The following is a 12,690-nucleotide window of genomic DNA, read 5'->3' on the forward strand; positions in this document are numbered from 1 at the left end:
GCCTTTCACTATCAAAACCTTACCCATTCTAGGCAGAGATCACAAATCAGGATTCTCTTTTCCTTGAAGTCTTCTGGAGGCCTGCCCTGCCCTCCATCTGCCTGAGCCTGGGGCCCCTTCTGCCCACACCTGCGTCCAGCTTGGGCAGAGCACTGTACTAGCCATCATGAAATCTGTTCAAACATGTTTCCTGCCCCCAAAGAGCTGACCTGCAGGAGACAAGGTCGAAACCATGTGGAAAAGGCAGAAAAGCCGAAGCCATGGAGAACTTAAAACGATTTAATTTTAAATCAGAATTTAAGACAAGAGAAGAGTTTACGCCACTGTACGTGACTGTGAAGAGAAGTGAATGGACAGTAATTGCTTTGATGTTTCAGAGGAAGAGCACCTTAGGCTGAGGGCGAGGGAAGGGTTTAAGGAGGAGTCACTGAGCTGAATCTGGAAAAACAGCCAGGATTAGGGAGAAGCTGCTGGGAGGGGGGGTGTGGACCAGGCTGAAAGGAAGCAGCACCCCCTCCCTCAGGGCACTGGAGCTCCTGGAGAGCAGGTCTTGGTCCTGCTCACCTCTGCACCCCCAGGGTGGGAGCATGGAGCCTCCAACACCAGAGGCCAGGGCAGCATTCAGTGCTTTTTGCCTCTCTCCTGGATGGGGGACTACCAGTCCCTCTCGCCACTTCGCCCACCCAGCCCCTTCCTGTTTTCCGTGCTCTTCCACGTCCCCATCCTAGGAAGCAGCGGAACCAATACAAGAGGGCACTGTGCCCCTTCAGTGCGGTCTCTTCATCCAGTGAAGCCCCCTCTCCTCTGCTCAGTGCTGCTGCCCTATGACCCTCAGGCAGTGCCACACCTTCTCTGGGCCCCATTTAAAAGCCCTGACGCTGCAGCGAAGAGCATACTGAAGTCAAGGCCCACATCCTGGCAGAGGGGTGGGGACACAGCCTCAGCCCTGGGCACATAGTCTCTTCTCTGGACTTCCAGGAGCAACCTGAGAAGGAACAAAAGGCCCAGGCCAGGCTGACAAGTAGCTGGATTTCCTGGGTTCATTCTGTGTCCCCTCTGAGCTGACCCCCAGTTCTCTTCTAGTCAGGTCCAGGGGACTGCACGGGCCCCCATGGCCCCTGGCCCAGCGCTGGGGCATCAGACAGGAAATCAGGACGGGGATTTGTTGGGGACAAGTCAGCGTGCTCGGGCCAGCAAGCCCTCCTTGGAGGGTCTATCCACAGTGAGGGTGGTCACGCCACTGACATCTTGCTCCAGAGGTCTGTCCATCTAGCTTGCTCCTAGGCTGGAGGTCACACGGTCCACCTCTCACTTCGGGCCTCCACAGCCTGGACCAGGCCTTCGCCCAGGATGGCAAAGTCCTCCAGAATGGCTTCGACATTGGGCACCATCACTGGCTCCCCGCCTTGAGACACCACCATGCGTCCCTTTGTGTTGGAGGCCTGGGGGAGCCAAAGACATATGGATTGAAGTGTCATGAAAGGCATATGCAGAGACACCAAGACACATACGCTTCACACCTGACACAGGGTCACCTGTGGAGCCACACACAGGCACACACGCCCACACGGAACACACGTGCACACTCACGAACAGACAACTGTCACCAGCCAGCTCACCTTGAAGGGCTGGGGCTGGAAGCTGGTGGGCTTCCAGAGGACACCGATCACCTCTCCGCCATGCTGGTCATAGAAGAAAAGAGCCAGGTGTCCGAAGGCCTCCTAGGAAAGGGCAGGACAGGAAAAAGACTTCAGGTGGGAACCTGAGAGCCAACGCCACGGCCCCAGCTCACCTGAAAGCCTCCTCCCCAGGGCCAGCCAGCCCTCAAGGACCTACCCTGAGCTGTGCCAGGTAGAGCTGAGGCGGATCATAGCCCAGCACGGGCATAAGAGAGGAGGGCCCTGGCTCACTGAGCAGGCCCCGGCAGAAGGAGGCAGCCGGCGAGTCCACGGCCTGGCGGTGCCGGGGGATGTGGCGGGGAGCCAGGCGGATCAGCACGTCATACATGTCCAATGGTGGTCGGAACACGGTCTGAAGAAGGGCAGGGAGGGCTCAGCAGTGCCCACTGGGGAGATGGAAACTGGACCACAAACCCCTACACAGGTCCACTTCGCTTCCTTCCCTTCTGTCTGACCCCCCATTAGGGGCCCAAATGCTCATTTCAAGGTGGGAACACCAGGGCCTAGCTGGTGGCAGCTTGGGTTCCGCAGGAGGATCATGGGGTGGGCTACAAGAGCGAAGCTAGGGCCACAGTCCTCCTCCAGCCTCCACAGCCAGGCATCATGGGAAGCTATGGTGCCTTCTCTGAATTCAGTCTCACCGAACAAGGGCCTGAGAACTCTGGGCTTCCATGGCTCAAAGGCAGAGCCCCATGAGCCCCCAGAGTCAGTCTGGCTCAGGGGCTTACCCTGATGTCTCCAGGCCCCCGGGGATCCATAAGCTGCTTCTCTAGGACAGGCAAGGCCTCGGCTGCCAGGACCACCAGCTGGTGGAGGATCTAAGGAGGCACACACAGGTCACGCAGGTCAGACCTGACCATGGGCCTCTCTTAGCTCAGGCTGGGCCTGCTTTTTCCTTGAGGAAGAAAACTACACATTTGGGAGCAGGAATGCAATGAAACCTGGGGCGAGGGTCCATCTTGTGTCCACACAGAGCTTTTGCGATCTTGGGGGGTAACGATGACCATGACGGGGAGCTTTGCCCGGGTTGCCAGGAAGACACTGCGGATCTCCACCTGCTCTTCCGCTGTGAATTAGAAGGGGTCCTGGGTCAGCTGACCCCTCTCCCCAGACACCCCTACTGCTCCAAGTCCTCCCACTGTGCCCACCACAGGGAGTCTCCAACATCCCCCACATGGCCTAAGTGATGAAAGGAACACCGCATCTGCCTCAATCGGCAGGGTGGTAAACTCCCAGCCTGGGCCCAGAAGCAGAATTTTCCACTGCCTGGCATCCTGGTCTAGTTTCCAGGCCTGCACAAGCTGAGGCCTGCCCCTGGCCCCCTCCTCCCCTGGGCTCCCACACACCTGGGGAATTAGAAAGCGGACACCCTCCTCTCTGCTGGGACCAGGAGCTCCTCACGTTACAAACAGAAGTCATCACTCGCACTCTGAGGCCTGGGTGCGACCCCCACCGCACAGTTTCCTGCTCCCCCACCTTAAGACTTCCGACCTGGGCTGCAGGGGCCTTCTTCTCTCCTTTTCCCTCCACAGTGCCCTAGGTAGCCTGCTCACTGACCCCAGTGCGTTCTGTTTCTGATCATCACGTGGGCAAACCACATCTCTACAGTCTCAGAGCTCCCTGAAGGCTGGATCTGGTCCTCTTCCTCCTTAACATTTCCCCACCCCTAGGCAGCCAGAATCAGGAGTAGACATCCTGGGTGGGGTAAGCAGAGAGAAAACCTAACAGACTGACAGGGAAAACCCTTGCCTGCCAGCCTCTGCAACCCACAAAGGGCAGTTCTTCCGGTAGTCTGACTTTCATCGTACCACTTACCAGTGAGCTCATTGTTGAGGTTGACAATTAGGGGGTTGTTCTTCCAATCAAAGGTTGATATCAGGAAAAGGAACCGAAGGAAGCCCACCTGGGGGGAGCTGAGAGGAAGGAGTGAGCAAAGTGTCAGGGGCCCAGCCACATGTGCCCAGGCCCCCACAGTCTGGGGAGCCTAGAGCCCTTAGTCTGAATTGCGGGGGATGGGGGTGTCTTAGAACCCCTTCTGCCCCTAGTTTCGGCCACCTCTCCCATGTGGACTGAAGCAGGAAGGATGACAGCTGACCCCAGGGGAACTTCCTGGCTAGGGAAAAGGTGGAGGGCATCACCTGGGAGGAGTGAAGGGCTCGGGGTGCAGGAAAAGGGCAGCAGCCACTAGGTCCAGGCTCTCATCGGTGAGCTCCCCACCCAGGAGCTGGGCACGCACCCACCGCTTGGCCAGCCGAGCCACACCTGAAAAGGCTGGGTGCTGCTGCTGGAGCCTGTGGAAAGAAGACGGCAGAGGCGGTGAGGCGCAGGCACTTGGGCCCAAGGACAGACTTTCAGCCCGACTGCAACTGTTCACTTAACTTTCACCCAACACTGGCCTCTGTGCTAATGTGCTATATGATCATACGTGTATGACCTCATGTCTTCCTAATACCCCAAGAGGTTGTTCCTAGCATGATTACCATTTTACAGATGAGAAAAATCAGGTGTATGTGTGGGAGGATTTGGGCTCAAAGGCCAAAGCCAGTTAAGTGGCAGGGCCAGAATCCTAGCATTTCTAACACTTGCCTGACTCCAACCCAGCACTCATATCTCTAACTGGCCTAACTCTCCAGACAGATGGCCAGGTGAGCAGGATGGGACTGGAAGAGGGTCTATGAGAGCCTGTGCAGGTGGCCCTACCCATGCAAGGCGCTGGTGAGCAGGGGCAACTGCCTCGTATCCCTCTCAAGGCAGAGGGAGGCAGGGGTGTCCCTCAGTGAGATCATCCCCTCGGGGCTCCGCGTCTCTTTCAGGATCTGCGGCTCCCGCTGATAGGCCACACGGATCCGGAACACAAACCCATCCTGTTGGAAGAGGGGAGGGGATGGGAGATGGGGCACCCTGACAGCCCTGTCCCTTCCTTCCCCTGTATCCCCGCCCAGTGCCCGCCTAACCTTGAGGACGTCGGTGTGCGTGGCTGTGGCGCGGCATGGCAGCCCATGCTGCTGAGTCAGCAGCTCCGCCAGGCGCAGCTGGAAGGCAGCACGGACCCTGCAAATGGCCTCGGCATCCTGGGGCCACTGCCCACTGCCCTCCAGGTGACACACCACTGTGGAGAAGAGGGAGAGGCCTCAGTCTACAGCCTGGGGTATAGAGCGGTCCCTTTCAGCCCCTTGCAAGAGCTCCCTCACCAGTCATGGGCTCCACGTAGGCTGGGCAGGGCTTGTCAGGCCGGGGCAACAGCGAGGCCCGCTCTCGCAGCTGCTCATAGAAGGAGTGGGCTGGACGGACTGGGGTTGGTGGGAACACCTGTGGGAGAAGGGAGGCTGAGGAGGAGGACGAGGAGCTGAAAGGGAGAGTACTTGGTGGGTGAGGCAGAGGGAGGTGTGACCCAGTGGAAAGGGCTCCCTGCTCCTGACCTCAGTATAGCGCAGCACAGGGTGAGCTCCCTGCACGGCAGACACGGTCAGCGGCAGACCATCCAGGCCCCACAGCAGGCGGCTGAGGTCATCGTAGCAACGCACTGCAGCTGCCAGGGCCTCCTCACCGGTGCTGGAGGTCTGAGGGGAGAAAACACAATCAGGAGGGCAGGACCTTACAGGAGAGCCGGGCCACCTGGGATACAGCCTTGGCTCAGGCTGCGGCTGCAGAGCCAGAGGGCCCCCTGCTGGTCACTCAGGGAAGTGCAACCTAGCTAAGGAGGTGGGGACTCTCCAGCCCCATTCGCGCCGTCCCCAAATCCAGCCACACAGGCTACTCGCCCAACAGTCCCTAGCCTTGACCCCAGCCCTGAACCAGGGCCCTCACCTCTTTCAGGCCTTGGATCAGTGCATCCAGGAGGCCCCCCGTATAGTGGACACAGGTATCTGGAATGTCAGCGTGGCTAGAAAAGAGGCACAGAGAGTATGGGGCACTGGGGGCCAGGGAGAGAACTGCTGGATGTGAGCAGCTCACCCCAAAAGCTTGGGCCAGAGCCTCCTAAAAGGCTCCGCAGCCCATGCCCGCCTCCTGGCATTCAGATGCTAACACTCACAGTGCCAAGAGATGAGTGACCACTTGGTGGGGAATGAGACGCTTCTGGGCCATAGAGGCAGCCTCCCAGACCACAGCTTCCCGGATGGCTCCATCCTGGAAACGCCGAAGCTCGGAGCGAGAGCCCCAGAACTTGCGGAAGTTGGCGGCCTAGGGAGAAGACGATGGTGGGAGAGATCAACAAGGAAGGGGTTCTGTCAGAAATCTCCTGACAGGCCTCGAGTCAGGTGGCAAGAGGATAGTCCACCCTACTCCTGCCAGTACACACGCCGAGCTTCCCAAGACAGGGCAAAATCACCCGAGACCCCCAGCTGCTCACCTCAGGCTGGTCAGCCTCAGGACCCAGCTCAAGAACACTGGTCAGCCCCTCAGGCCGGAGGAGCAACCCCAGGGTCAGGACGCCTGGATCTCTGTGCTTCGGTGGCTCCTGGCTGATGTCCCACTGCAGGGTGTAGAGAGGCCGAGCTCAGTCCAAGTGCCCCCCAGCTGGGTCAGGAAACCCCCTTTCTAGTTAGAGGGATGGGGCGTCTTGTGTATCCCCTGGGTCCCAGGATCCTCCTCTCTCAGTCCCACAAACTCCCCAACCCACCCCACCTCACCTCTGAGACTGGGGGCCGAGTGTGGGCCAGCAGCTGCAGCCGGGACCCCAGGCCCTGCTCCAGGAGGGTGGTGAGTGGGCCCAAAGCCGCTGAGACATAGTCCCCACCGAGATCCTGTAGCTCTGGCCACAGCTTCAGCCGGTGACATGCTGCCTGCAGGCGACTCAGCGGACGGATGCTGGGGGGTGTGGGGGCACGGAGGGACAAAGAGGGGGCATCAAGTACTGCTGGCCCCAGGTATCACCCCCACCATCACTAGGGAGATCAACCAGAGCACCAGTCTGAAGATCTCGGCCCCCTCACTAGCCCTGAGGCAACAGGACTCACTGACGTATCACCCTGAAACTCACTGCAGGATGTGGTCAAAAGCCCGGATCATGGGTTTGGGAGTCATCAAGAGCAGCTGGAATCCATCGTCAGCTTTGCTGTCCAGCAGTGCCATAGACAACTGAGCTTCGTGCTGCACCTGGGGTCATGGAGCAAGCAAGGAACCCACCATGTGAGACCACCAGCACTGCTCTCTCCCCTTACTGAACCCAGGGCCCAGACACAGAGACATGCTCTAGAGAGGAGTTGCTGGTGTCCTGGTGCTGGCAGAAGGGACAGGGGCTGGGCTGGGACACTGGGGGAACTCAGGACAGTGGGAGACAACTGGTACCTGGTGGTAAGTGGAGGCAGTGATATCAGCACAGAGGTTGAGACGGCCCGAGGAGTCCAGGAAGACAACAGGGAAGGCCTGGTGGAAGTCATCGAGGACCGGCTGGGAGAGGGAGAGAGAAGCCAGTCAGGGCTGGGCCTTAACTTCAGGGCTCTGGGCCCAGACCTGTGTGTGTGTGCTAAGTCACTTCAGTCATGCCCGGCTCTCTGTGATCCTGTGGACCAGCCCACCAGGCTCCTCTGTCCATGGGATTCTCCAGGCAAGAATACTGGAGTGGGTTGCCATGGCCTCCTCCGGAGGATCTTCTCGACCCAGGGATCAAACCCTTGTCTCTTATGTTTCCTGCATTGGCAGGTGGGTTCTTTACCACTAGCACCACCTTGCAAGACCAGACTCAGCACCGCCCTACTCACCAGGGAGGGATTGGAGCTGAAGCATAAACTGATCCCGTTGACAGTCAGATCTGAACTGGCTGAAATGAACCAGAGAAGGTGGTTGTGTCAGAAGGAATCCCCCTTTCTAAGGACCCAGTCCCCGTGACACCCACCCTCCAGACAGGTGACTGCAACTGTCTGCCTCTGAGGTTCGCTTTACTCCTCTGTCTGAGGACAATAAAGCAAATGATCCCTGATGGGGATGATCAGGACCCTTGGCCTTTCCGAGTCCAGCTGCCTCACCCAGAAACTGCAGGGTGCTTCTCAGCACCTGGTAGCCGCTCATGGTGGTGTGGATCTTGCGTGTAGACACGAGGAAGGCCACCACCATGGAGACAAGGAACCCGCTGAATCCTCCCAGGCCCTGAGAGAGAAATGGATGGAGAGACCGAAGTTCAGAGCCAGCCCACCACTCAGCGAGGCCCAGGGTAACTGGGCCACTTCCAGCTCACCTTGTCCAGTTCCCGCTGCCGCAGCCAGACCTTCAGAAGTGCCACCCCATCCTTCAGTCCTGAGGCTGAGCCCAGCACAGCTGACAGCAGCTGCACGTGGGATTCAAGGGCTGTGTCCTGCAGGAGCCATGTGTTGTAGTGGGGGGTGGGGCGTTCTGGGCTACCTGTGGGAGGAAAGAGAAAACCGTGAGAGGAGAGGGCCGCACAACACCCTTTCCTCCAACCCAGCCTTGACATCACTGTCTACTCACCATCCCCTGAAGGACTTTGCCCTTGGTACCAGGCAGAGCGCACATTGCTCTTGGATGGCAGCAGGCGGCACGGGCGGAAAAAGTCAGGTGGAGGGCAGGGATGCAGACGAACAGTGACCAAACACTCATCCTTCCCTGGGGGGAAGACAGGTGATGCTAAGACCCTGCAGCCACCCTGGAGTCAGAGAAGCCCCTGCACTGTCCCCCCACATAAGGGCCCCATGCCTGCCCACCTCAGAATTTGAGGTCCCAATACCTTTCCCCTGAGACTTGAGGCCCAGGTCTTCTCTCACCATGGACTTAAGGCCCCTGTGCCTCCCCTACCAGATCTGTCCATCACCCCATACTGTGCCTTCCACCCAGTGTGTGCCTCCCACCGTGAGGCCGCAGCAGCAGCGAGGGTTTCAGGTGGCAGCCATTAGGGTAGGAAAAGCGAACACTGCCGAAAAGTGGGTCCTTGGCCAGGTGGTGAGCCAAGTGGGCCAGGTAGAGGGCACGCTTGCGGAAGTAGCGCTGGTTCAGCCCATCCTTGTCCTGTAGGATCTCCTGGAGGCGGTCAGGAGAAGAGAGAGAGACGGCCAAGTTGCTTAACTGTTTGTTGATGGAGGACTTGGGGGCCAAGATGAAGCCAAAGTGAGAGCAAAGCTTGGCAACCCCATCTGCTGGCGAGGATGCCAAAGTCAAGGCCAGCAACACCATATCTTGGATGAGGAAGGCAAAGTGCTGCTCCTTCAAGACAACTGCAGTGGTCTGTTCTTTGGATTCAAAATTCAGGTTTCAATCCTCTGGCAAGTGCGAGGTGGGAAAAAGGGATCCAAGGTTTGTAGGTGGTGAAATGGCAGACCTTTCCGTCCCAAACTCTGGATCTTACCCTGGGTATGGTCAGTGCCACATCCACATTGACGTCCGGCCGGATGCAGGTGCCCAGAAGGTAACTTCCCACAACAGTGACCTGGGCTGGGGGCAGGAAATGGAAACGGCCCTTCACAGTATAGGGTACTTGGTGGATAGGGACTTGAACCCCATCTGGGAGCCATGCCTGGTTGGTCAGCTGCAGGGACAGAGACAGTGACACATATTTGATTACCTTCCTAACATGTCCCCTTAATGTCTAGTAGACATCTCAAATTAAACATGTCAAAACGTCTGAAACCAAGCTCCTGATCTTCCTATGTCTTCCCCATTAAGGCAACTCCATACTAGCTGCTCAAGCTAAAAACGTTTAAATCACCTTGACTCACCTCTGTTAAGAACCCCCATTTTGGGACTTCCCTGATGGTCCAGTGGCTAAGATTCTGCACTTCCAGTGCAGGGGGTGTGGGTTCAATCCCTGGTCAGGGAACTAGATCTCACATGCTGCAACTAAGAGTGAGCATGCCACAGCTAAGACCCAGTGCAGCCAAACAAATGAATAGAGGTTAAGAGGAAAAAAACACCCATTTCACTTTCAAAAGGTATCCAGACACTGATCACTTCTCTACTCTATCCTAGTCTGAGCCATTTTTCAGTGGATCACTGCACAACAGGTTCCTAACTAGTCTCCCTGATTTCATCTTTGTTCCCTTCCATTCTACTTTTAATAGTCTGGGTGAACTTCTTAAAACTGAAGTTAGATCACAAAATCACTTTACAAAACAACAACAACAAAACAAAACAAAAATGCTGTAGTTATCCCCATCTCACCCAAAGTGTTAATCGCTCAGTTGTATTCAACTCTTTGCAACCTGTGGACTGTGGCCCTGCCAGGCCCCTTTGTCCATGGAGTCCTCCAGGCAAGAATACTGGAGTGGGTTGCCATTCCCTTCTCCAGGCGATCTTCCTGACCCAGGGATCAAACTCAGGTCTCCTGCATTGCAGGCAGATTTTTTGCCATTTGAGCCACCAGGGAAGCCCCAAAGCAACAGCTCAAAGTCCTTGTTCTGGTGCACAAGGCCCTGCATGATATACCCACTTCCTCCATTACCTTTCTAAACTGACCTCCTTCTATCTTCCCTTCATTCATTCCAAAGAAGTACCAGACCTATTCTTGCCTTTGAGCCTCTGTGTTGGCTGTTTCCCCTTCCTGGAATATTCTTCTTCCCTTAAATATCTACATGGCTGACTCACTTTTTTTACACAAATGTCACTTTAGTAAGGCCTACCTCAACCACCCTATTTAAAGTTGCCAACCACTCTCATCCTCTGATATTCCCATGATCCCCTTAATGTGTCCTTCTTCCTTTTTCCATAGTGCTTACCACCACTTTCTAACACTGCCATACAGTTTACTTGTCATGTTCATTATATTATTGTCCATATTCTAAAACTAGAACACAGGCTGCTTTATTCACTGATGTATCTTAAGAACCCTTGGAAGAGGGCATGGCAACCCACTCCAGTATTCTTGCCTGGAGAATTCCCATGGACAGAGGAGCTTGGTAGGCTACAGTCCATGGGGTCGCAAAGAATCGGACACGACTGAGCAACTAAGCACAACACATCCGAAGAACACAACTACTGCAAGGCACACAAGTGTTTGCTGAATGAACAAATAAGTGACTGCACTCCCAGCTGAGCCTCCTGGCAGTGAGAATGAGCTCCCTAGCACCCCATCCCCTTCAAAGAATAGCAAGGTCCCTGAGAACCCTTTCTGGGCTTTCCAGTTCCCTCCACTACTTGACTTACCTCTGTCTCAGGGGTTGAGGGCACCCTCATGATCCGCTGGTTGACCTCCCGTAGGAAAGCGTCAATCCGCTCTTTCTTCTTATCTGACAGCCTCACTTCCTTTAGTAACTCCTCTACCTGTAAGATGGTGCAGGAGAGAGTAGTACTTCAGCCTCAGGGTCTCAGCCCTTCCCTCTAACCCAAGCCCCAACCACCCAACAGTACCTGTAAACGAAGCAAGCTGGAATGGAACAAACTCTCAGTCTCCCGAAGGCGACTGAGCTCCTCATTGGTAGGTTCCTTGTACAGTTCTGCCCGGCTGAGCTTCACGGGCTGCAGGAGGCCCTCCCCTGGAGACCCAGCCATCTTACGTTTCTTTAAGGATTCCTTCTTCCCCTCTTTGCCTGTGCCTTCCAGAGCTGACTCCATCACCTGTAGCCAATGAGAGGGAGAAGCCAGGGTGACATCACAGACATCCAGCATCCACTGCCACCAGGACCAGATGTAGGTAAAGGCTTCACCTGCTCCTGGTCTCTCTTGAACAAGAATCAGATTGTGTAAAACTCAGAATAATTTTTAGTTAAAAGAACTTACTGAGCTCTAGACTGAAAACTCCTTGAGTTGAGGGTTTCCCATCTATCTAACAGCACAAGCATGTAACTCTGCTTGGAGTCATAGGGGTAGTAGCTGAATGGGCCCTGGAAGCAATGCCTGAGCTCCTTGTACTTCCAAGTAACAAGACTTTCTCTTCTGCTGAGTTAGTTCTGGAACGTCGCAAATACCAACTCCACTCTTGCTCTATCCAAATCCTGCCAGGTTACACACACGCACCCCCTGCCCCAGCAAGCCCTGACTATAGGCTATATCAGTATACATTAAGTGCTCAGTGATGGAGTCTACTGGCTCTGAAGGATATACTCAATAAATCATTCAATCCTTATAATAATCCTAGCAGAAAACAAACACCTGAACGAAGCTCCGTTGAGCCTGTGGTTCCAGTTGGTATAATTAAACTGTGAGCAGGCTTCAAACCCTGGTGTGCGGGATCCCAAACCTTCTACCCTGCAGCCCTGGGCTCTGCCCCCCTCCATGGTTCCACAGCCGGAAGAGCCTTACGGTAGCGCAGCAGGACTGCCACCACGTGGGGAGCACAAAACTAGACACAGGAGGGGAGAAAATCCTGCCCAAGGTCCAGAAAGAGTTAGGGAAAAGACCCACGCCGCGGAAGGGAATGGGGCGGGACTCTTCAATTTCAAGGTGTAGACCTAACGAACAGAGACGGTTCATAGGCTTTACTACTTTGCAAGTAAAGCCAAGTTCTACCTCCCTTAGCAAGCCCTGCCTCGGTATCCTAAGCTGGAAGCATCGGGGGAAATGAGGCTCTTCCCTAAGGGGCCACTCTCGTGTCCCTCGCTAGCAAACTGTTAGGTTCTGCTGTCTCCGGCACGCTGCGCATCCCTTCCTCCCAGGCCGCTCGCCCACCTCCGGCTCCCCAGCAGTTCCGCGATGCTCCGCTCTCGCAGGTGCGGGGCCCATCCCTCATGTGTTGCTCTCGCACTTTGGGTGTAAAGTCCACTTGCTCTGAAGAGATTCTACCCACGTTGGCAGAAATGCCCAAACCGCGGCAGAAATGCGGGTACCGGCGTTAGCAAGCCTCATGGCAAAGAACCCCGCCCAGTTCCAGAGCCATTGGGTGAGTGCCCGACGAGTCGCTCGCCATTGGTTTCTGTCACTCTCCAGGACCGCCCATCACGGGGGAGGGGCCAAACAGAGTTCTCCGATTTACGGCCTCTTTGCGACGGCAGACCGGAAGCTTGCCGGCAACTTGGCAGTTGCTTCCGTTTCCTCACTTCCTCCTCTTGGAACACCAGGGAAAGGGCGGGGCTAGCTTGGGCCTTTTGGGGAGGGTTTGTTTACGTAAGTGATTCTTCTTCTTGCTTTA

The 12,690-nt window shown here is 56.0% G+C and overlaps 1 protein-coding gene across 2 annotated transcripts; it reads right to left on the bottom strand.

Moving 5' to 3' along the window:
- Window positions 1-259: 259 nt before the first annotated feature.
- Window positions 260-12,483, bottom strand: LOC120866287 (nucleolar protein 6). 2 transcript variants are annotated; one of them, XM_040243925.1, is made up of 26 exons: window positions 12,231-12,483; window positions 10,974-11,180; window positions 10,770-10,886; window positions 8,977-9,156; window positions 8,483-8,651; window positions 8,106-8,240; window positions 7,855-8,018; window positions 7,646-7,766; window positions 7,382-7,440; window positions 6,969-7,070; window positions 6,661-6,776; window positions 6,311-6,488; window positions 6,031-6,153; window positions 5,713-5,861; window positions 5,487-5,562; window positions 5,099-5,239; window positions 4,871-4,988; window positions 4,634-4,788; window positions 4,380-4,543; window positions 3,818-3,970; window positions 3,495-3,592; window positions 2,621-2,745; window positions 2,408-2,497; window positions 1,837-2,031; window positions 1,620-1,721; window positions 260-1,442 (listed from the first exon to the last, which is right to left on the bottom strand). In XM_040243925.1, the coding sequence occupies exons 1-26, from the start codon at window positions 12,282-12,284 to the stop codon at window positions 1,293-1,295; spliced, it is 3,441 nt and encodes a 1,146-aa protein (XP_040099859.1). In that variant the 5' UTR covers window positions 12,285-12,483; the 3' UTR covers window positions 260-1,292. The 2 variants fall into 2 exon arrangements, with proteins under 2 accessions (XP_040099859.1, XP_040099868.1); XM_040243934.1 differs by lacking the exons at window positions 260-1,442; window positions 1,620-1,721; window positions 1,837-2,031; window positions 2,408-2,497; window positions 2,621-2,745 and adding an exon at window positions 3,157-3,374.
- Window positions 12,484-12,690: the final 207 nt, after the last annotated feature.

Source organism: Oryx dammah, unplaced genomic scaffold (genome assembly GCF_014754425.2).
Source record: "Oryx dammah isolate SB20612 unplaced genomic scaffold, SCBI_Odam_1.1 HiC_scaffold_1, whole genome shotgun sequence".
Taxonomy (NCBI): Eukaryota; Metazoa; Chordata; class Mammalia; order Artiodactyla; family Bovidae; genus Oryx; species Oryx dammah.

Coding starts and splice junctions, on each gene's coding strand:
- LOC120866287 (XM_040243925.1), bottom strand. CDS start 12,284: ATGGGCCCCGCACCTGCGAGAGCGGAGCATCGCGGAACTGCTGGGGAG. Junction 11,181..12,230: donor GAACTGCTGGGGAGCCGGAG/GTGGGCGAGCGG, acceptor CATTGGCTACAG/GTGATGGAGTCAGCTCTGGA. Junction 5,862..6,030: donor CTGAGGCTGACCAGCCTGAG/GTGAGCAGCTGG, acceptor TCTTCTCCCTAG/GCCGCCAACTTCCGCAAGTT.